Below are 24,525 nucleotides of genomic sequence, written 5' to 3'. Positions count from 1 at the left end.
CGTCCTCTGACGAAGTGTGTTTAAACTACGTTGGATGCATTTTTTTAGGTGGTCGCATGATATGTGTTCGCTCTGTCAATTTGTAAGGTAAGTCAGAAAAGAACAGATAATACAGGGTGTCCTATTTTAAATCCTGCAGGAAAATATCTCGAAAAATATGAAAGATACGGAAGAATGTTTCAGACAAAAGTTATATGGTTTCAAAGGAGACACAAGACAACTATATCAATTTGTTTACAGATAGCGCCATTTTTGAGATACTCACTGATCATAACTTTTCTTAAATGGAAACTCCAATTTCTTATTACACCATCTTTTTCTACCAATTAATTTGAATAATTTTTGTCTGGAACATTTTTTTATTTACTTAATATTTTTTGAGATATTTAAGGAAAACTTGGTAATTTTTTCAATATTTAACTTACGATATCTCGCTAAGTATTTGTCGGAAGAAAAAATAGTATTAGACTGTTTTACTTTATTTGATCTCAAGAATATATTGTTACAATAGTGCTCTAACTTTTGTTAACTTATCGACTTTTGGAAATTTCAAAATCATCAAACTAACAAAAATCAGGATGCTATGTTAACAATATATTTTTGAGACTAAATAAAATAAAAAAGTCTAGTACCATTTTTTCTTTCGACAATAAGTTAGGGAGATATCGTAAGTTAAATATTGATAAAGTTACCAAGTTTATTGAAAATATTGAAAAAGTTACCAAGTCCTTAAATATCTCAAGAAATATTAGGCAAATAGAAAAATGCTTCAAACAAAAGTTGTTCAAATTAGTTGATAGAAAAAGATGATATAATAAAAAATTGGGATTTCTATTTAAGAAAAGTAACGATCAATAAATATCTCGAAAGTGACGTTATCTGTAAACAAACTGATATAATTGTTTTATGTCCCTTTTAGAACCATGCAACTTTTGTCTGAAATATTTTTCCGTATCTTCCATATTTTTCAAGATATTTGCCTGGAAGCTTTAAAATGGGACACCCTATATACAGGGTGCTTAGGGTAGGACGAAATGTTATTTTTTACATCTTTCTTCCGTTCATATAAAAAGTTACAGATAAAAAGTTACAGATGTATAGATACAAAAACTATAGACATTAATATATTGATATATAGGGTGTACCAGAAAGATCAATTAACTTAATTAATTGGATTCCCGGATTAACTTGAGGTGATGATACATTTGAAAAAAAATATTAGATACGAAAGTTTCAGAATTTAGAAATGGGCATCTAATAGTGGCAAACTTGAATTTGACCTAGGAATAAAATTTGAAGGTCAAATCAAGGTCAACTTTAAAATCGTAAAAGAGAACCTCCATGTTTTATTATACCATCTTTTTCTACCAATTAATTTGAATAAATTTTGTTGAAATATTTGTTTATTTGCCTAATATTTTTTTGAAATATTTAAGGCGGACTTGGTAACTTTTTTAATATTTAGCTTATGATGTTTCGGTAGCTATTTGTCGGAAGAAAAAGTGGTATTGGATTCTTTTATTCTATTTGGTTTCAAAAATATACTATTACAATAGTGGTTTAACTTTTGTAATCTTTTTAATTTTTTAATTTGATGATCGCGTGTGACGCGATAAATACCGGCGGCATGGCTGAATATTCGAATATTCAGCTCGGGCTACTTTTCGCGGAAGAATTTTGGAAAAGCTAAGGATATGAAACGGCGGGCCCTTCAAAGCATTCCGTTCTTTTATTTTCGGCAAATTATACTACTCCTTTATCCTTCTCGCTCGGCTGCTACGCCGCTACTCGCAGATACGCAAGATCTCATTTTCTAGCAACTGCTTTTTAGAGTCGTTGAGCCAAATCACATCGCTTTTGTACAATTTCGTCGTCAATTAATAGGCATTCCCAGATTCGAACAACTTCAACTTACTTACAGATTCGAACAACTTCAACTTACTGCCTTTGAAGTGATCTTGAACAAATTCTAAGACGATTCTTTCTTTAGTATAATAAAATATTATCCGAAGCTTCGTTTTTTCATTATAAAGATAAGTAATTTGTGTAATTACGCAAATTACTTATCTTTATAATTACGTTGAGCGCCTAATAAGATAAACTTATCGACACACGTAATAATATTGCACACATTATTTTTATAACTTCCGGCTTTTTATAACTTCTAATTTTTATAATTTTAAACTGCGACCGACGGAGTGTTAACTTCTCTTCTCTTTAATTTTTCCCGTCACGAGGAGGAAGGAAAGTCCCCAAGTCACGATCAAAAACAAATGTAAAATTGAAAATAAAGCTCTTTAATATTAACGAGAACGAACGCGCGCTAAAAGTAATAAAAACTGTCATCCTCAAGACAAATAATTTTAAAAATAAATACAAATTTATCGGTTCTCTTAAAAATAAGAATATCTTATATTTTTCAAACTGTGATCAACACTTTTTATTTTCTGTTTTTTCGTTGATATTTTCAAAGCTTATTTTCAAATTTTAGAAATGCTCGTCTAATCAAATATTTTATACTCAAACGTTAAAATACTTCATTTTAATTCAATTATAATTAAAATTTCAGTTTTATAAAATTTTATATAATTAATTTAATATAATAATTAATTTAAAACACTTTATTCGCTATTACGATCGCATCAATCCTTGCTGTTTAGCGATCACGTTAATTCCTTCATGCTGGATAACATTGTCCTCAATTGATACATTTTGCTGTGTCAATCATACGCGTTTGTAAAAAAAAGAATCATGTGTCAGCTTCGCAAACCCTTCTCGTGGCATTCGATACGATCATTAACGGAAGTTATAAAAATATGTACAATTAATATTATTACGTGTATCGATAAATTCATTGCATTAAGCGTTCAATGTAAGCGGCTGTTCATCTGACGATGAGTTATACCGTCCTTGGCTTGCTTGTTTTTCCTGTACCCGACCCGTATAATAAACAAATCTTTATTACTCAATTTATTACTCAATCTTTATTACACTTTATTACTCAATCTTTATTACACTTATCTTTATTACTCAAAAACTACATTTCGGATAATATTTTACGAGAGGAAAAATTAGAATTCTTAGAATTCGTTCAAACACATATTATTTCAAAGGCAGCAAATTGCTTTGAATCATTGAATCAAAGAAAGTCATTCTGTTTATGATCTGTTGCGTTAAGACTTCGCAACCATTCGTGGATATGAAAGTTTTCGTCTTCTTTTCGAAACATCTCATAAATTATACGAATACCGTGTACGCATTATAATATATCTAGTACGACAATTTTATAAGTAATTTAATAAGAAAATATATTACTATTTAACAATGCAGACTTATATTTTGGAATAAGAAATTTTCAAGAACTCATCTTTAATCCCTATCTATTTAATCCCTATCAATATAACCCCTATATGAAAGAATATCTGCAAATAAAAATAATATATTATAAATATCTAATAATCAATATATCTAATAATCAGTATCTAATAATCAATAAATATCTAATCACTTAAATTATCTAATCATTTAAATCATAATATTGCAATAATATTACAATATTATGATTTAATTTGGACGAAATCAATACAAATGACTGGGAAGATGGTTGTGAACCAACATATGTTAATAATGAAAAGAAAAGTAACGATGCAGCAGAAAACGTCCATTTGTTTTGCACGATAAATGTAATTATTATCGGTTTTGCAATATCGAATAGGAGTTTTCTTTAGAATTCGAAGGAGTCATTAGCTAAGGTCCTACGAAATATATTTTTTCATTGGATATTGAATGTACGATTTCTCTCACTGTAGTTGATGTCTATAATTTATATTTTCATCCTTTTTTCCACATGTATGTGTGTTTTAAATAGTATGTATTAAGCAAATATCCCTTAGGAAAAATTACTTTAAATGTTCAAATTAACTTAAAATTACTTAACTGTAAGTAATTAATTGTAAATAATTAACTGTAAGTAATTTATAGTAACTATAAGTAACTTTAAGTTAATTTGAATATCTTAAAGTAATTTTTCTTAAGGGATGAAATTAATACAAACTAATAGTTGTATTTCTGTTACAGGTTCACTACAAATTATATTTTGAAGATACAGGGAATATTTAAAGAAAGAACAAAGAAAGTCACTCGTTGAAAAATTAAGTATCAACCTTTTACAATTTGTCATAATAATCCACGTGATCGGCTGATTTATATTTATGCTTTCGTAAGATTTCCACGAGACGATTAACCGTTTGTTCCGGAGTCAATGCAGTTTTCGTTGCTAACAATTCTTTATATTGCTTTTTACTATTGAGATCGACTAAGTTTTCAGACACCTCATAAAGCATATCTGTTTCAACGACCCCTGCTGAGTAAGATAATATATCGACGTCAGGATTTTCTAAAGTGAAGACCTGTACAAAAGGAGTTAAGAACTCGTTACACAAAAAATATATATAGCTTCATTGTGCTTAAAAATATAGATTTAAAACATTAGGAAAGAGCAGGATCTTCCTTCATACCTTGAAAAACATCTCTCGTGCTGCTTGTGATGTGCTATAAAAGGCACAACCATAGCCTGCTTCAGTAGCGTAAAAAGACGTGAGATTGATAACCACTTTCTTAATATTTGTTAATCTATTAAACATATTCATAACTACTGCATTTAGAACGATGGGAATGAAAACGTTTAGATCATAATATTCCCGCCAGATATTCAAGTCCGTCAATTCGTTTGCAACTTTGGAGGCATCACCAAATGTGCCTACATTGTGTATCAAAACCACTCGGTCAAATGAATCTGGAGTAGCTTTGTTCAGAGAACATGATATAGTTTCTACAATAGAATGGAAACGAGAATTGAATATGTACAATATATTTTTCTAACATGGAAATATACAGGATGTCTCATAACTCAGTGCGAGAAATTCGTGTGGAGACATGGAGCAGATTAAGACAAACATAAAAGTCCCATATCGAGTTTCGCGATACTCTTGATTTGCTCTATGTCTCCAGGAATGTTCTCGTATTGAGTTATGGGACACCTTGTACATCATTCAGCCTTATTAAGAAATAAAATTTATATTTACCTTCCAATGTAACTTTGGTCGACTTACTTAGATCTATGCTAACGGCATCAACTGTAACTTTAGAGGGTATACTCCTGGCTACTTCTTGTAAAGCATTTAAGTTTCTTGCCAATAACAGAATATGCGAACCTTCTTGCAATAGAGAACCAAATGTTATTGCAATTTGCCGACCGATGCCGCGACTGGCGCCAGTCACAAGCAAGAAGACTTTGCCAGACAATGCTTCAACTGACATGATATTTTATGTTGCAAAAAATGGATTGAATTGATCGAAAATTATCCTTCTTTGTGGTATCACCCTGAAGAACTTTCAATCTGGAATCTACTTGCCAGAAACATAAGTTAAATACCATGAAATTGATTATAATTTCATTCTTAACTATATATGTTAATTTCACATGTACGATTTCTTTTGCTTATTTCAAAAGTCATAAAATTAGTCTAAAGACATTAATTAGCAAGATATGTCGATTACAAGTCAATCCCCTCCTCTCCCCCCAGTATAGCTGCGTTAGTATTTCTTTCAAGTATTTTCTTTTTCTAGAGATTGGAAATTTTTAATATTCAATATACAGGGTGTCTCAGAACTTTGGGACACGGGTTCCGTAGGGACAGAGTGAAAGGAACAAAAGAGTCCTCTACCAGGCCGCGCTGGGCGTGGAAAACGCCAAACTTTGCGTTGTTATAATTATGTTTATAATTAATTTATGTTATAATTATTGTTATAATTAAAAAACTATTACGATTTTCACATTATGGCAGAAGACTTTTTTGTTCCTCTCACTTAGCTCTATATCCCTACGGAGCCCGTGTCCCAAAGTTCTGAGACATCCTGTATATGTATACAGAGTGATCCGAAATTCCCGCATTCGGAGTACAGGACATAATACTTTATGCTAAAATAAACAACTTTTTCTTTTAGCAAAATTGCGTCCGACAAGTAGTTTTTGTAGAAGAACGTGTTAAAAATAACGAACAAATGCTCTTGCTATGTGGCACTCGCAAGTAAAGGTACCCAACTGTCACTCACCGATTTTGATGAAACTTTGCCCACTTATAGAGTTATGGAAAATAATCGACACGTATTTTTTTATCTGCGGAGAAGCAGTTTTAAGGGTGGAAACTACCCTTTATTTATATAGAGTGTTCTCGCGTTAAAAGTGCTATCTTGTTGTTTATTCGCAAGGCTGAAAGGTTTTATGGGATTTTTGGGGTCGCTAAATTCGAATCTGACGTGAAAATTCAAAAATACAAAATGGCGGATTAAATATGGCGTCTATGTCTCGTAAGTGGGACCATTTTTTCCCTGTAAATTAAAATGATGTCGACGAAAATTATGATTTTTTACATATATAAGGGAAATCACATTGTTTTCACTATTTTTAGTATTACTGTTTGTCATTTGTTTTTATGCATATGAAATGTCTTCAGGCAACTTATATGGAATTTGCTGTTATTTCACCTAACATTAAATGAATCTATTGAGAATAAATGTTCCATATATTTCAGTATTTTATTATTCATTGAGCGACCTCGAAAACCTAAAAAAATTGTAATTTTCGTCAACATCATTTTATTTTACATAGAAAAAATGGTCCCACTCACGAGACATAGACGCCATATTTGATCCGCCATTTTGTATTTTTGAATTTTCACGTCAGATTCGAATTTAGCGACCCCAAAAATCCCATGAAACCTTTTAACCTTTCGAATGAACAACAAGATAGCACTTCTAACGCGAAAACACTCTATATAAATAAGGGGTAGTTTCCACCCTTAACCCCTTCCATGGCACGGATGCACCAGTGCGTCCAGCCAAAACCGTACCGTAAGTGGCACGATTAAACATTTAGTGAATTTCTATATTTTGACCTCAAATTCAGCTTCAACGACCAAAAAAACTGAAGTATACAAATTATTGAAAAAATTCGCCCCGTCATTTTTTTGAGGCGGTTTCAGTGCATTTTACTGAATTTTGCTCTGCCATGAAAGGGGTTAAAACTGCTTCTCCGCAGATAAAAAAAATACGTGTCGATTATTTTCCACAGCTCTATAAGTGGGCAAAGTTTCATCAAAATCGGTAAGTGACAGAGGGTACCTTTACTTGTCAGGGCCGGCTCGCCTCATTCGCGTGTACCTAGTCAGTGACTAATATTCATAAGTAATGCCTTTTAAGACGCTCATACGGTTGTGTGACGCTCATATTGTGATTAGTTTACGACATCTTAAAACTGTGCTTAAGACAATCTTAAGATGTCGTCAATTAATCACAACAGAGCCATATGAGCGTCTTAAAATATATTACTTATGAATACTAGAATACTCACTGACTAGATACACGCAAGTGAGGCACGCGACCGACCCTGAGCGAGACAAGAGCACTTATTCGTTAACTTTAACACGTTAATTTTAACTTTTCTTCTGCAAAAACTATTTGTCGGACGCAATTTTGCTAAAGGAAAAAGTTGTTTGTTTTAGCATAAAATATCATGTCCTGTACTCCGAAAACGGGAATTTCGGATCAGCCTGTATATTATTCTAAATCATATCACACATGCATCTTTAATTACCGAGAAATATTAGCAAATCAACACAATTTTATACCAATTATAAAAGTCGGATGAATGAGCGAGCGCCGAGATGGTAGACGAAGAGCGTTTGACCCGTTTTGGATAATAGCGCGACCGAGTCTTTCCAGCAACTGTTCGCACAGCGATGAAAAACAATGCGCGTTTATCTCACCATTCTTACGTTTTGCCATATCACCATCTAACCTTGCGTGGACACTAAATATTCGCCATTAAATATTCGCAATTATAATTACAAGGTTATTTTATGAGACTGAAAATAGTTTCTATTGAAACTAAAAAATTCTGTGATAAAAAATTGAAAGATTTTTCGATTTTTTTCTATCAAGGTCTTTCAAATTTTTTTTATCGTAAACTTTTTTACAGTTTCAATATGAGCTATTTCTGCTGTCTCATAAAATCTTCTTCTGATCTTGTATTTATGTAAAAAGTATACCGAAAAACGACGACGAATTTTTATATATATATATATATATATATAAATATATATTTATATTTATATATTTATATTTTTCGATGGTACATGTGAAAGAAAATACTTTATAAAATAAACAATTTATTTTAATAAAATAATAATACATTCTCTATGTAATTTATATTTTATTTTATACTAGTTTTGATTAGTGGAAATCGAAATAATAAGAATATTATAATTTTCGCTTACAATTTAAGTAGAGACGGATTATGAATGTTTGCAAGGTAAGATATAATTTCAATTGCGATATTAGGATTAAATTTAATGCAGTCGAGATAAATAATTTTCTATTCCGGGGTGGAGATACAACACACGTACAATCATGCTACAAATCGCTATGCCAATAGTCTATTTGTACACAGATTGTCCTTTCATAGTGTTCTCTGCTTACGCATTTTTAATGTACTTGCGTAATAATATATGCCATAGTGTTAGTATAAGATTAGAAACATAGATTCATGCTTTAAACATATTGTTACACTCATTTGCTAAGGTACATGTTGTAATTGCTTAATAATATACTAACAGTGGGGAAAAGGAAGAATTCATTATGCGATGAGATCTTATGCCACACATGCTTATATTGCCCAGCATAATGGCGAATAGAAGAATCTGTAACAGCTATAACGCAAGACAGAGAGTATACACCTTCTATTCATTTTGCGTTAAATATAGACATCTGATATTTACTAAAATAAATAGTAGCTCTGCATTTGACTTAGGATTACAGCGATTCATAAATTCTTTTTCATACAGCTAACAATGACGATTATCATAGAAAAATAAAATATTGTCCTTTTAAGCCAACGAATACTATACGTATGTTAATATGTTAATATGTGTGTATGTATGTATGCGTATGTGTGTGTATGTGTATAAATTGGAACTGCTGGGAAAACAGTTTCCACGCAGCAAGCATACATGAGTTTTTATTACTCATAAAAAAACATTGTATCCCTAAAGATGTTATATATGTTAATTTGGGAAATGTACAACTTAATTTATATGCTTGCACAGCGCATGCTATTGACTTTCTTATGTCGTAAAAAAGTAACAAATCTCATAACTGGAAGGCGCAATTTAAAGGAATTTAAATAAAAATAATTTAATTTAAATAAAAATAATTCAATGCGACAATTCGTGTGTGCGATTAAATAAAAATCGTCTCAACCCGGATGAGAATATCACCGTTTAGCACACAACGTACAAAAGCAACTACGTTGGATTACAGGAAAAGAAAACGCGTGTACGAATATATACTTTCTTCGGAAGATCGAGAAATATATTTCACCTGGTCGGCTCTATTTTTCTTTTTCTTCACAATAAAAATCTCGATAAAATATTATCACGCGTAAAACAGTTTGCAAGGAACTTGTTAACTGTCGCCGTTGTGGATTTATCCACTCTTGGAATTAACCGGGCGAATTTACACAAACGGGAATACGAGGTTGTGTGAGTAACACAGGTAACCGTCCGTCCGTTACGATCGTTCGTCGCAATTCCAACAGGAGATATATCAGCGATGTCATCGAATAGAAATCACCCGGTCTATCACGTTGTGTTCCCTCATGTGTATAAAACGAACGTATCTTGCGGAACATCGCCTGCTACTTATGCCTTGTGCATACTAAGAGGAATGTATAAGTTGATTCTCTCTCTTTCTTTTTTGTGTCTGTGTAGTACACGATTGTATAATTATACGATAATAGTGCACAACTCTCTCTCTCTCTCTCTCTCTCTCTCTCTCTCTCTCTCTCTCTCTCTCTCTCTCTCTCTCTCTCTCTCTCTCTCTCTCTCTCTCTCTCCCCTCCTCTCTCTATCTCTCTCCATATACGTCCGATCGATAATAAACAGAGTCGAAACAGCGGCGTGTAGACCGTTCGAAATAAGTCGTAGTTTTACTTTCAAGGGAGTATAGTCGTGGACAATGGTGGTTTTCGAGATATACCGCCGCCCGGACAACGCGCGCACCCCATTATCACGCGAATATTCGCGAATATCCAATGGATATACGCGCGGGCACGGGGGTGGATCCAGTTGACGAGCAATAGAAAAATAATGACGATCGTGCGGCACACCTGCTCCTGCTATGAAAGTACAAACTATAGTACGTCGCGACGTTAGAAAACGGGTGTTCTCAGACAGACGCGATTTTATTCATCAATTCACCAGCCCCACCAGCTCCGACCGCCCTCGAATTCTCTCCTTTCTTGCCCTCCTCTTTCCCCTTCTTCCCCGTCACTTCCGCGAAACCGCGATCGACGGTTTTGGCGCTAGAAGAACCGATGTCGTTTCCTACCGCGAAAAAAGAAAAAGACGATACTCAAATTATCCCCTTCTTTTGTGAATTAAACGAACTATTTTCCTTCTGATATTTCCGGAATTAGATAGATGTCTTCGGAGAGGCGTATTTTGCAGGATTCGATCGATCTTACAAAAAAAAGAAAAAGAAACGCAGCTACTAAATTCGCCCGCATAAGAACGCGGCTGACACGCTTATCGGCTCGTTCGCCGTAGTGCTTCGATTTTTCCTGCCTATTGAGCAGACAGGTGTTCCTCTCTTGTTCCAGAACGAAGAAAAAAACGACATCGGCCGTTCTGACACCAAAGGTATACCCCCGATAGCCTTCGCGCAACGCGTCGCCCCTCGCGCCATATATAAGTATTAAAGTTGTATACACTCAATATACGGATAAACGTTTCCGATATGGTACATTAACAGTGAGCTAAGCACCAGGGAAGATTTACTCCAAATCGCGCGATGGTATTTCTCTACTTTATTGAAACTATATGTGGTCCTCTTCTTTGTTGTTGCTCTGCGCCGGCGTCGCCGGTGTTGGGTCGTCGTGGAACATCGGGTTCTTCACCTCCATCTCACCTGTCTTTAACATAGAAGAGCCGTCGTGTTAGGATAATATTCACAAGGTCTTCCATTAAGAAGTTTTATCTTAAACTGCACGGCTATTGATAACTTAATAACTATCGCGATTTTTGCGAAATAATACTTGACTTTTCTTCTCAGTTTGATCTGATTAATCTTCACAACTTTTTGTTTCCAAAAGAAAAAAGCGTACACTTATCGTGGTATTGTAAAATTGTATCAGATATCTTTGAATGATTCAAAAATTACTATTATTAAACACTTTTTTTTTAACAATCTTTTTAGATTCCACTACTATTTGTCATAATTGCTTTTTTTTAAGGAATTCTATTCATTGATTTTTTTTTCTTTTCTTTCTCCATTTGTACGATACTTGATTTGATTGATTATTATCTTATGTACTAAGAGATATTATTCCCGCTTAAATATATCGATGAATTTTTCAGTTTCCAAATTTTGAGATATTGATCTCTCGGAACAATGCATGTCTACGAAAATTCCGAGGTAGTGGAATACACTAGTTGTTTAACCCTTTAACGCCTACTGGTAATTATAGTTACCAGAAACGCATTTAAGAATCCATAACTTAATCAAAAAAGGAGATATTTTCGTTTTCTTTGCATCACTGTAAGAATAATTCTTCTAAAAAATGGTATATATCATATGATAGATTGTATATAGATTCGGTTTAGTCTGCTTTTAACTCAGTTTTAATGATAACATGTTTTATCAAATTCCAAGTAGGGATAATTAGCATTGTTACTGACATCTAGAAGTGCACTATAAAGTAATAAATTGGTATCTGTTATAATTTTATACATTTGGGAGATTTCTCAGATGCAAAATGTGAAATTAAAAGAATACAGAAATTCAAAATGGCGAATCCAATATGGTGGACACGAAAATCAAGAAATCAACCTATTTTCATGAAACCTGGTGACCTACAGTTTTTTATGCGGCGAAAAATGAAAGGACGATTGACTATCTAAATGGTGATCTATAAGATATTCTTCTGAAATAGTAAGTTTGACGCTCTGAATGATAAACTTCACTCACAAATATAGTAAAGTTTCAGCTCAAAAATGTCAAGCTGACTATCAGAGTTATGTCGTATAAATTACCCTTCATTTTTCTCTGTATAGGTTGCTCATTTCGTACATGCTTTTAGGATCCAAGTCATATTTATCAATAAACAAAAAACTAACGATAAAAAAACCAAACTAACGAAACCAACAAACGAAAAGCGAAAACTTCATGTGTTCATTTATTCAGAAGGTAGTTTTTCGTAGATATAAAATTCTGATATTTTTTTTGGTTATCACTACTTATAGTCTCAGTTCAAAAAAACTCAAATTTTATTCTTAAAACACTTATAAAAAAGTCGGACGTTAAAGGGTTAAAAAAAATAGAAACTCACCGAAGCAAGTCCCGGACACTCGTAAACGGTGTAATCGCCCTCCTCGTTCTCCTCATCGCTCTCCGCTTCCGAAAGGGAGCCCGGGTCCCTCGTTGCAGAAGTACGACTGTAAAAAAATAATTAATTAGCGTTAAGTAATTAATATCTCATGAGGGTGAGGACTTGGGTTAGGACGTGAGCAAAATGGGCGAAATATTGTCTATCCGCTAAAACCACTCGATAATGAAGCTGCGGAACGCGAACTCACTTCTCCATGGCAATAATTTGTTGTTTCTGGTGTTGGAAGTGATACATCTGGGCGGATTGGGCAAGTCTCTGGTCGCCGGACGGCGACACGTCCTTGTTCGGTCCGGTCACACCGTAAGCAGGATACTCTATGTCCGCCGCAGCCTTCGCGCCGCGTTGCAGTCTAAACGAAAAGCGAAAGAAAAAGAAGATAAAAAATGATGCGAAGGAAAAACGAGCACATAAAATGCGAGTTGGCGAGCAGCGGGCCGTTATAATTGGCATTACCTGCACCACGTTAAGCTGATCAATACCAGAGCGAACATCGCTGCTGCACTGCAGCCGGCGACGACGGCTGAAAGCGCATACAAATCACTCCGTTTAATCGCGTCGCTCTATTTAATCGGCGAAGTCTCTCTGCCCCCGCCTCTGCGCCCCCGTGATCGCAATTTCGCTAGACTCGCTTACCGATGAAATAAATGTCGCTGTTCAAGTCGTGATTCACGGGCACAATCAGCGGATGATGCGCCGCAGATCTTTCCTGTTCCAGCCTGCCGTCGACTGCGGTCAACAAGTCCTTCGACGTCTTCCGCTCGAGATCCTGCGCGTTGTCTTCGTAGCCGGCCGACATCCGCCCCTTGTCCAACAGCATTTTATCTTCGTCCGACTTCGCTTCTGCGGCGTCCTCTTGCTCGTACGAGCCGTCTACGAGTTCACATGAAGTTTCAACGTGCCATTCATGCTTGCCCTCGAGAGGAGGAGCGGAGGAAGGGTAAGGGCGGCCATTGAAAGCTACGCAGGGCACAGGGGTCTGGCTGTTATTATAAAGAAGGATGGTTAAAAATAAACGGAGGAAAGACTCGTCCGGACTCGCTTCGTGCGATCCTCATGCTCATGACCGGAACCGTCCGGAATCTCTGAGAAGGGTCGTCATGAGAGAGGGACGAGGGGAAAGCGAATTAATCTCGCGCCGTATATTTACCCGACGAGGACGCACGGCTATAGTACCGGAGATCGTTTGGCTTCACCGCGAACGGATGCTTCTCCTCGAGGTTCGACTTGTCGAACCTGTACGTTACCATCGCCTCGCCGACCGCCGCCGGCCGCGCGCTGTTCTCCTTGCCGCCCTCGTGCAACATGATCGCATCGTCGCTCTCCATCCACTTGCCGTGGAAGCCCAGCATGGGCTCCATCGCGTCGCCGTCGGCCTCGGGGAAGGCCCGTCCGTATCCGAGGCCATCCCCGTAACCTTCGCCGTCGTCCTCGCTCGACTTCTCAATCTTGGGATAGCCCACCTTGAGGCCCAGGTCATAGAAGTTCAAGAGGTAATCCTGCTCCGGGATGATTTTGTTGATCGGGTTGTACTGTTGATGGTAATGTGGCGGCCACGTCTTCAGCTTATGCTGCCTACGCAGGTTCTCCAGGGTGGTCTTCTTCAGTACTTCCAGGAACTCGCGCCGCTGCCGGTCCAGTTGCATGCTGTGCTTCTTGTGCATCGGCGACCGGAAGGACGGTTGCAGGTACTGCTGAAGACGCTGCGCCTTCAGGTAGCGGGCCAGGTACTTGAGGGCGATGTCCTCCGACGTCTCCGGGAGAGCATCTGCCGGCAATGGCATCTCCGGTTATAGATTTTCGCAACAGGAGTTTGCCGGGTTTTTCATCCCGAATGGGCATTTCTTCACGCAATGTGACACCGCTCTAGGGAGAACTTCCGGTTAGATATAAACCCGATAAGCGAAATGTCGGAGCTATGACGGCAAATCAGCAACGGATTCAATCAGGATACCTTGATGAACCCGTAGCCATATGCGTTCGCATTAAGCTCGTGTTCTGTCAGCCTGCTGATATGATTTTACTGCAGATTGGCAGATGGCAGAAATCGAAGAAAATTTGCATCAGGGCGAACGTCTCAATTAGCGGTCAAGTATAATTTTATCGGGAGAACAACTTGATAACAGGCACGTACGTTAAGCTATATGGAGTTGATCCTGTTGAAAAACTTGAACGCTTCGCGTTTAGATTGCGCTATGTTTTTATGATTTATTATGAAAGGGAATTATGAAACGGATTCTTAATTTATTTATATTTCCTCAGAAATGGTTGAATAAATAAATGATGTCATTTGGAGACATGACGGTTTAGTTCTCTCTTTTCACGATAGTTTTACTCCAAAAAAGTATTCTATTTGTAAAATGATTTTTCCCATATTCTCATATTCTAAGCGAAGCCTTTTACAAAAAAAGGATTTCTCTTTCGATAAAGCGATTCAAGTGAACCATTCATCTAAAATTTATTTGATATTATTCCTATTGTTTTCCTCTTGTTTCAAGAGAATTTCCTCTTATATCAATTAATTTTCCTCTTATATGAAGAGAAATATGTTGATTTGAATGTCGGCTTCTTTTATTCAGTCATGTTCTATCTTCAGACATGAACGAAAAATTAACCATATGCTCATGGCTCAGAATATTTGGAACGCTTTTTAAAAAGGGTACGTGTGTTGCTGTAACATATAACGAAGATAATTAATATTAATATTTGATTAAATACAGTTTACAATCTGTTGCAAGAAGTTGAATAATATATTCTTCCTTTTAATTATATTTCATTCAATTGATTGTGATGAACATCTTTATAGGTATGAAATCCATAACAAAACTGATTGGAAATTTATTTGTTATGATGATCTTATTTCATTCGTGCCTACTTATTGCAGAACTCGAGCCAGAAATACATTTATATATATAGATATATATATATATATATATATATATATATATATTATGCTTTTCGCTACATTATAATTTTTCCAAATTAATTAGTAAAACCAGTAAGAATAAAGTACAGTAAGAGTAAATAATAATCCTCTTGACAAAAAATTAAATAATCTGTGTATAAGAGGAAATTTATATTAAAATTAAAAAGATTTGCATTGTATATATAATCCCTCTAACTTTAAGAATAATGTGTTTATAATATTTTCCTCTTAATCTTAGAGGTATCCTCTTGAAGCCATATGTAAGAATAAAATCCTCTAAAATTTAAATGATTCCACTTATTCTGAAATTATTTTTTTTCGGTGAATTTAGCTTTGAAGAAGTCACAGAACAACCGCACAGATCTAACAAATAGACGATTGACATTAACCAAGTAACCTCGCCGTGAAAATAATGATAATTGAAGTTTTAATTACGTTGAATTTATTTAATTTATGGAGAAATTTTCGTTTATTTAACATATTTTTTTTGCAGGAGTGACTGTAGTATCATTTAGCGGCATGCTAGTTTAGTTTTGAAGAAACTGAAGAATAACTGCAAAAGATCTAATGGAGATTTTGATATTAACTGTCTAAGATATCGGCGAATAATCGCTCGAACTTCCATTGTCGGTGGTACATTTGTAACAATCATGCTTCAGCATTTGCTACCGCACATAATTTTTATCCGAAGTTTGTTACAGCCGATAATATATAAAATTTAGAGCAAAAATATGCACAGGATAATTATTGACGTACAATGTAACGAAAGATTTTTGAGATAAATACGGATCTGCTGAACCTCCGACTGGCTGATTTATTGAGGAAAACGGGTGCAATTGTCACTAATTGGAACGTTCATCTCATGTTCCATTTGAATACATTTGAATAGGAAAAGGGAAAGACAGATCCTGCTTGGCTTCTGCCGTCAGTCCGTTATTATCCTCCGCCAGCGGATCCTGCTGTGTTTTGGCTAACGGATTACATTCACCGACATTTGCGAAGGGATTAGTGAAATAGACTCTGCGCCAGATCTGTTTCCACAGTTTCGACGATCTAGGTACAGATCCATATCCTGCCCTCGTCCTGATCTACGGAGATCGCGTTAGCTGTAATCTCGCACGAAGCATTGGCCAGCAAACGTTGCGTAACGAAAACGGCATCGCGGATTAGCGGTCGTCGAATCGAAGTTGCATCGGTCGGTTGCTTCGGAGTGTTATCGTCGTCGCGCTTCCTGCCGTTTTCGTTAGCTCGCAAATGAACTTCCTGCAGGCGAGATATATAGCGTACAGCGTGCGATAAGGCTGCATAGCATAATCACCCGCACGTGTCTCTAGCGGAATTGCTCTAGCGGCACGCACAGTTCTACGCTGGCAGAAATCATTACGCCTACCGCCCGACTCGATCGAGGCTCGAACTTTTTCAATCAGGACAGCCCCGTTATTTACTCTTCACTTTCGCGAGTTTACTCTTGACCTTCCGATTATCTGGCCAGTCTTGAAGACGGAAGGCGCACGACTATGCCGAGTTACTTTCTTGCCGTTCTGACAATTTCACCATGAAGCATTGGACAATGCATAATTATCTCTCACGTTGCACAAAGACAGTTAATTTTTTTCACTTTATGTCCTTCGAATTCCTTAATTTTCTTCACTCCATGTTCTTCGAAGTCCCCGAACAACCGTGTTAAATTATCGCGCGAAAGAAGCGTCTGTGTCGTGCGCGTGCTGAATTCTCATTTCAAATCGAATTGGACGTCCCCGACGCCGAAAAGAGCAACAAGCCAAGCACGATAATGGTATTGCTTATCAGCTGGCTGACAACACGTCTCTCTTGCGGTTTCTCTCCCCTACCCTGTCACCGCGTCGCAATCCTGAAGAAAATCTCGCAGGAAGAAACAAGAGTTCTACGCTCTACCCGACAAAGAAAAAACCCTCGGCATGCTCGGGAGAACTCTGTCCTTCCGCGTAACACCCTCAATTCCTGCCCTCAAATCGACCGACATGCAGAAGTTAGTCAACTCCCACGGGACGTCCTATGGTCGAAGCAACACAGACGCTCAATGGATTAGCGCTCGTTGACCCTGAGCAGGACACGGTCCCGAAAGCCTACAAGTGGGTCTTCCAATAGTGTCCGCGCATCACACCCGTTCCCTCTTTTCCCAAACCCTCCGTCCATCCCTCATCCGCGGCTCCAATTTAGCCAGCGTTAGCATCTCACCATGTCATTCCCCCTGGCAGACTTTGTCAATGTCTCCGAACCGCAGCTACTCACCCCGGTAGAAGCTAAGTTCGCCGGTGGACAGACTCAGCAGGAGCGGCATCAACATCAGCCAAGTGCAGCTCCGATGAGGGAGCATCCTCTCGTCGGCGTCGTCGTCGTCGTCGTCGTCGTCGTCGTCGTCGTTGTTGCTGCTGCTGCTGGTCGGCTGCTGAGGGCTTCGCGCACGGACCTTACCGCCGCTCTTTCCGCGTCTCCATATGCGAGAGAGAGCACGTCACTTCATTCAGGGCGGATGACGAGTTTGCGCGCTCGGCACGCAGCTTCGCGTTCAATCAATAACGACCACCAGTGAGTCGCCCTTCCCCGCCCCGTCGCGCGACGCTGCACGACAGGGACGCGTATTCTGTGCCTCGTTCCTCGCAGCGACCCTCCGCCTCTTTCTCCACCTCTTCTTTCTTCCTCCTCTTCCTCCGCCTGCTCCTGCTGCTCCCGCTCCACGTCGCGCGCCACGCCGGCGATTAGCATGAGACAGCGCATTAGGCGTCATTAAGCAACTGCCACGTGCCCCCCACCCTACGAGCCCCTATCCACACGTGAGGATTTGTTCCGGTTTACCAGGTTGGTTCCGACTTCGTGCGCCAGGACGTTCACCTTCTGATCCCGCTGGCGACCAGCGCTACCAATGAGATGTTTCTCTGGCTCTGCGATGTGTTGGATGATGACGTTTTTTTTTCAGGTGCACGCTCCGTCCGATCGGTGTTGGGTGATCATGCCCTGGGACTGTTAGGAGAGGCGGAGTGAGAACCTCGTTAAATGATGACGAAGTGGTTCTGGGTTGATACTTTGGATCTGACGGTAATTTGACAGGAGTGGTACGTATCTTCGTATACCATCGTCCTTACTAGTTGAGACGCATTTCCGCTTGATAACAAGCATTTATTTCATCGAGGTACAAGTAGCGACTGCGCGGAGTAAGAATACATCAGTTGTCAACGTTCGTCAACGCAGCCTTCCTTTTGATTTGCGAGTGCCGTCGCGCGTCTCCAGCGCAGAATTACATCGATTCGTTACACTTACAGATAGTTGTAATTTTTAATCACGTCGAGAGGAAGAAAAAGACTGTAATACGTCTAATTAACGTTTCATATGCAAATAGTGTGAATGCGACAGCTTAGAGACCCGACCCTATGGCGATATCCTAAATCCTCACGGGATTTTCTCCTTTTTATTAGCTTGATTATTTGGTAATCGCAGTCAAGATGAAGGTAATCGGTGTTTATATCATCTCCTTAATTGTCGTCCAACAGCGACTCGCCCATCAGCAGTAACCGGATCGGCTTACGCTTTTCTTCGACTTTCTGTTTCTTCCTACGATTGATCACACCGTCAGTGGAGTCCATCATTCGCAGTATCTGCGTCTGATCCGAATAGTCGGCTGGCGCGACCGAAATGTCCCGCACCGCCCTGAACTTCCCGCAGTTGTTCAGGTGCTCGTTCTCCAAGCGAAAGAAGTTCCACATGAAACGCCTGTGGGAAAAAAGAGAACGTGAAGTTACCGACTGCTTCCTCATCCGAGAACTCGTCGTCGGTGTGAACCTTAGGCCTGGTCTACAATAGGTGTTGTAAGCTGTAAGCCATAAGAACTGACCAATTATAGCCGGTTATTTTTGTAATAATCGACTGTGATTCGCTAATTCTTACGGCTTACAACTTACGACACGTATTGTAGACCAGGCCTTAATCTCGATGATGTTACTGCATTTGTATACGTTTACCGGATATTTTACATATACCAAACATGCAAACTATAATAATAAATACATTGTAGTGCATCCAATGATATATCAAACTACGTAGTGCGACATCGAATCTTGAATATTACGGCAAATTGAAATCGCAAGCAATTAATTAGGAAAAACATAAATTACAACGCATCAGGCACTGAAGTCATGGGACTCCAACAGTTCTTCGTCGCCGTCGTCGCCGTTATCACCTTTGTCGTCGTCGTGATCGCCGGTGTTGTTCGCACGATCCATCAGACGAATAATATCCTCGCTTTCGTCGTGCCTTCTAGGTCCTATGGAGATATCTCGCTCCGCCCGAAACTTGCCTACGTTGTACAGATGCTCGTTCTCCAGCCGGAAGTAATTCCACATGAACCTTCTAGTGACTTATTAGTAAGGCGCATTGTGACAAACGATTAGATCAGCCGGCCTATCGCCGGTCAAGTCACCTGTGACTTTCGACGATTATCTACTCCTTTACTGTACAGAGTGCAATCTAGATTAGAATACTGAGAATAATTTTGATGATGCAAGTGGTGACAGCGTGCGAATTACGAGTTTGAATATTGATATCTTGCAAAATAAAATAACGATACAAATCGAATTTGCATTCACCTAGCATTCAACTAGCACGACGTATGACGACGTATAAACATTTGACAAAGATTCATCACATCAATCTTAGCATCGCATGCTCCACACGTGCACCATCGAATTGAGGCGTGCACTTACCGGAAGACTTCCAACGGGGCGACTATAGAAACCATAAGATCCGCGTGAACGTGTCCCATTTCCGTCAGGGATAAGGAAAACGCCCATCCGAATCGCAAGATAAAATCCTCAACTATCGCGAAGTAGTAATAATACTGCAAAGTGTGAAAAAGCGAGTTATTTAAATAAATGTGATTTCCCGAGAAGAGGAATTATAATTATATAAAAGCATATATTATTATATACAAGTTGTAATTATATATGCCCCAAGTATAAATTTTGTCTTTATATGACCGCACATATAATCAAGTATAGTCCATATAGAGAAAACTGTTAAATGAAGGAAATGAAGAAGTTAAAGACTGTGAAAAACAGTTTCATTCAATCAAGCGTCTACATCACAGCTTACTACAAATATAAGCAATTATTTTAATTTAATTGTACTTGTATAGCAGCATTTTTCCGTGTATAATTACATATGATTATATGTGATCATGTAAAGACAAAATTCACGTATAACTTATATGTGATATAATCAATTCACAGGATATTAGTCATTATTAACGCAAGTTCGTTAGAAGAGGAAAACTTACAGGTGACGAATAAACTATCTCTTCCCTGAGAAACTTGTTCTCTCCAGCTCTGCTGTCGAAGAGACCCCAGTCCAATTTCACGTCCCACGTGTATGTAAAGCAAGAACTCACCACACTGACTGTCAGCCACAAGTAGAAGTAGGGATTCTCAGTGGACAGTGCGTAGTATTCTATTTCGTGGGAAAATAAGAGAACAAAAAACGATAAATTCTTTCAGCACAGACAGAGAATAACCAATAATATAGTCCACATAATCGAACAAGGAACTTACTTGCGTTCCTCAAGTGCAGATAGGAGAAGATAACTACGAAGAAGCTCGTCGCGTACTTCACCGCATTCACCAGATGCGGGAAGGCCTCCTTAGTGTCTCGATAACGTCTGAGACACTGCGCAAGTCGGAACCACGCCGGCAAACACGCGACGAACGGTCTCATCGACAACTCACGCACTATGCATGTCTCCGCATCTATTCGAACAAAAGAAATGTAAGGTGAAAGTGTACAGGATGAGACAATAACTATTATCACCTTGAGTATATTACTATTGAGATATACAGAGTGACTTACTTTAGTTGCTTATCTAAAATATCTCAGAAAAAGTGTTATTTGAAATAAAAATTTTAGTACAGAAATCTGAACAAGATCAGACCAAAGTCACTGTTTGTTTAATTGCTTCCTAAAACACCAAACAACTTTTATCTGAAATTTTTTTTGAATAATACATTTTTTTCCAGAAATACTTTAGGTGAGTATTTAAAATAGATCACCCTTATAGTCAGTGAGATTTCCTGCGATGAAAAGGAATCAACAAAAAGCATTGCTGTCATAAGATGACCGCTTCTGTGTGCCGCGTAACTTCATCGATATACATTTTCTTTAAGATAACAGATAAATAAATTATATTGACCTGTTACATCAGTCCAAGAGGAGTTCTGGATATAGAAGCAGACAAAATATTGGAAATCCAGGAAGACCGTGTGAAGGGAGTTGAGCTGGTCGGCGAGCCAGAAGTCCGCGAAGCCCACATAGAAGAAAGGCGCGCAGAAGATGCGACCTAGAACACGTAACGTCCAGAATCTGGCCTCGTAGCGCAGCGTCTTGGTGGGATTGAACAGAAATAAGGCCAGCAGCGCGTAAAACAGCACCTGCGAGAAATTAATTAAAATCAATTGTTTGAGACAAAAAATTCTTCACGCCACGAAATATTGACCATTCGTATCGCGAGCTCTTTGAAAAGAGAATTTTTCCGAGGAAAAAGTCCGTTTTCCGTAAGCAATGAAATAGATTTCAAGTCTCGCATTTCAAGATGAATACCCATTATACGTCGAACATATGTAATCTCTTACTGGTTGAACAAACGGCGGTATACATAACGTGTCGCTGTAGAAAAAACCCAGAATAGACATGGACCAAACTAGGCCGAGTATGGCTGCCATTTCAATGATATGCTGAAAGTATAAATGCGCATGTGATTCATCAAACATACGTGTGATCCATCAACGTTTCTATTTTCAACTATGGGCAGTTAAAATAAGACGATTGCCAATCAACATTAACGTGTACTATTGCATAAAGCCAAGTCAAATGTGTGGCGTGATATATAAACACATTTCATTTACATATTTTATTTATAGTCACACGGGGTCTATAAAATAATAATTTTATATGTTATAAAACCTGCTCTGACAAATGATTGCGCGGGTCGAGCTCGAATATCAGCACGTGATTCACGCCAGAGGACCTCCAGCCGTAAACGTTGACGCCCATGAGAAAGAGGAACTCTATCATGAGAAGTGGTCCACGATAAATCCGGCAGAGCACCCTCCAATTGTTGTTGTTTTTGTATCGCATAGCTGAAATAACACATATAATCCATATTATATAAATATAAACAGAAAAAGTATTTCATTTCGCGTAAAAAAATTAAGATCAGATGACAACTCAGTGATGAAATGATATTTCTATTGCTGCGACTGGAAACATTCTCCTGAACATTCAATTACATTAAAACTCGGTTGATTGAATAGAAACCTCTTATTGAGATATTTATATTCTTATAACTGAGTTTTCGTCTAATTCTCAGATAACATAGAATTTATAATTTATAAACATTAGCCATAATGGACAAAATGAAATTGTTTTCTTTTCATGTAAAATATAAAACACTATTCCATGTTGGAGAAAGAAAAATATATGCCTTTTACTCACCAGAAATTGCCACAGCTATAAAAAGTATGATGAATGCGCCGGAGAAGAGGCCGACTTTAAAAGTAATCCATGGCGAAAGATGTTCTCCAAGCGGAGGCACTCTGAGCCGTTTCATCGCGCGTTGACGGTCACCTTGTTCCAGATCTCGCGTAAACAAAGTCTCGGTTTCCGTGATGAGCCTGTCTATGTCCGTGCGCGTGTGGAAAATTGCTATATCGACGTGTTCCGCTCGCCATTTTGCACCGATGTCTACGTTTAATAGCTACAAAATATTATTGCTTTATGCAACTTGTTTTCCAATTATGTAGGATTAATACAACTAATTTCTCTGACATTTATATTACTAATTCAATAAGTTTATATATATATATAAATTCGCGTTCGCTAAGTCTATATACTTTATCATGCTTCTTCAAGATTTTTCGGAATCCAGTGAAATTCAGATCCTGATAATTTTGCAGCAGAATCAATGAAAGGTAGAACTCAGAGAATGCCCATTTTAACTTCTGTAGTTTGCTTGCTGATACTGGTTTCTTGTGCAAGATATGACTACGATAGCGTATCTTGTGATTGCCAGTTTGAGTATCCTCAGAAACTGATAAAATCTCACTTAGTTCATTGTTGAGAGTAGAAAATCTACGTGTGGCCTCTGCTAGCTTCTCTGAAAATAAATTGTAAAAATAAATAATTTCTATCTATTTCAATATCTCAGTATATTTACTAAAATCTTAATATGACTTCTGCTAATATTCTTTCCACCTATGCTAATAGAAAAAAATGATGACAATAAAAATAATTGCTAATATTACCAGAATAAAAGGTATTTATTTTGGTAAGCTCCTTATCACAATAATGGAAAAACTTTTCGTCAAATTTGCTGAAGTAGCTTTCTAGTACATGTGTTTCGCTCACATCTGCTGATGGAGCCTGCTCCATAGCAGCGTACAACAGAGCCTTCATTTCCTATAGCATAATCAGAAATAATCTTAACAAAGGGAAAGAAAATTAACGGTTCCTACAAACAGTATAAAATGCATAGAATAATTCTGTGCATATGTGTATGTGGTTATAAATATTTATGGATACAATGTACAATGTATAAATGTAAAATATACAAACATACATACAAAATACGTACGAAACACATAAATACAAAATACACAGAATATTGTATAGAGAATTTTCCCGTCCTGAAACTGCACCTCGTAGTTGATGTACTGCTTCCTCCATTCTGGCGTAATGTGAGCACTTAGATGCTCTGCGAATTTCATGTTTGCCGTTGAAAATGAAATAATGTCAACAGTTACTCGACTCTTTAGCGCACACACGAGTTGACATATCCATGAACAAGATCATTGCCAGTTATTTTTGGAACGACGGCTTCGCCGCACGATGCATATGAATGCATGTTATGCATGTTTTGCAGGTTATGTTTTCCTACAAGTCGGTAACGGCAGCAGTTAGGTTTCTTCTCATAATCTTGTTATAAAATGATACAAAATGTTATTTATTCATAAAATATGTCTGAAGATCTTGTGAATATAAGTATTTTTCCAGGTAATAGTGTATTGTGAATAATTTA

The 24,525-nt window shown here is 37.7% G+C and overlaps 3 protein-coding genes and 1 long non-coding RNA gene across 9 annotated transcripts; 1 reads left to right on the top strand and 3 right to left on the bottom strand.

Moving 5' to 3' along the window:
• Window positions 1–4,091: 4,091 nt before the first annotated feature.
• On the bottom strand, window positions 4,092–5,401 carry LOC105190960 (sepiapterin reductase). Its single transcript, XM_025307729.1, has 3 exons — window positions 5,085–5,401; window positions 4,518–4,831; window positions 4,092–4,409 (listed from the first exon to the last, which is right to left on the bottom strand). The coding sequence occupies exons 1-3, from the start codon at window positions 5,317–5,319 to the stop codon at window positions 4,167–4,169; spliced, it is 792 nt and encodes a 263-aa protein (XP_025163514.1). The 5' UTR covers window positions 5,320–5,401; the 3' UTR covers window positions 4,092–4,166.
• Window positions 5,402–9,957: 4,556 nt separating this feature from the next.
• Window positions 9,958–17,950, bottom strand: LOC105190958 (uncharacterized). The gene is made up of 7 exons (XM_011154001.3): window positions 17,700–17,950; window positions 13,653–14,270; window positions 13,139–13,375; window positions 12,959–13,025; window positions 12,693–12,854; window positions 12,446–12,551; window positions 9,958–11,029 (listed from the first exon to the last, which is right to left on the bottom strand). The coding sequence occupies exons 1-7, from the start codon at window positions 17,782–17,784 to the stop codon at window positions 10,934–10,936; spliced, it is 1,371 nt and encodes a 456-aa protein (XP_011152303.1). The 5' UTR covers window positions 17,785–17,950; the 3' UTR covers window positions 9,958–10,933.
• Window positions 17,951–17,975: 25 nt separating this feature from the next.
• Window positions 17,976–18,750, top strand: LOC112590635 (uncharacterized). The gene is made up of 3 exons (XR_003114358.1): window positions 17,976–18,266; window positions 18,385–18,520; window positions 18,598–18,750. It is a non-coding gene; the product is annotated as an uncharacterized LOC112590635 (long non-coding RNA).
• On the bottom strand, window positions 18,527–24,391 carry LOC105190959 (xenotropic and polytropic retrovirus receptor 1). Of its 6 annotated transcripts, none has more exons than XM_011154005.3 (12): window positions 24,146–24,391; window positions 23,753–23,906; window positions 23,342–23,604; window positions 22,944–23,205; window positions 22,413–22,588; window positions 22,082–22,183; window positions 21,643–21,880; window positions 21,008–21,202; window positions 20,737–20,906; window positions 20,165–20,298; window positions 19,642–19,811; window positions 18,940–19,175 (listed from the first exon to the last, which is right to left on the bottom strand). In XM_011154005.3, exons 1-12 carry the CDS (start codon window positions 24,212–24,214, stop codon window positions 19,132–19,134), a joined length of 1,977 nt encoding a protein of 658 aa, XP_011152307.1. In that variant the 5' UTR covers window positions 24,215–24,391; the 3' UTR covers window positions 18,940–19,131. The 6 variants fall into 6 exon arrangements, with proteins under 6 accessions (XP_011152308.1, XP_011152304.1, XP_011152309.1 ...); XM_011154003.3 differs by having other exon boundaries at window positions 19,028–19,175; window positions 19,577–19,811; XM_011154006.3 differs by lacking the exon at window positions 19,642–19,811 and having other exon boundaries at window positions 18,527–19,175; window positions 24,082–24,388.
• Window positions 24,392–24,525: the final 134 nt, after the last annotated feature.

Source organism: Harpegnathos saltator, unplaced genomic scaffold (assembly GCF_003227715.2).
Source record: "Harpegnathos saltator strain DR-91 unplaced genomic scaffold, Hsal_v8.6 scaffold93, whole genome shotgun sequence".
In the NCBI taxonomy this organism is placed as follows: Eukaryota; Metazoa; Arthropoda; class Insecta; order Hymenoptera; family Formicidae; genus Harpegnathos; species Harpegnathos saltator.
This window is presented reverse-complemented; position numbering and strand designations above follow the sequence as displayed.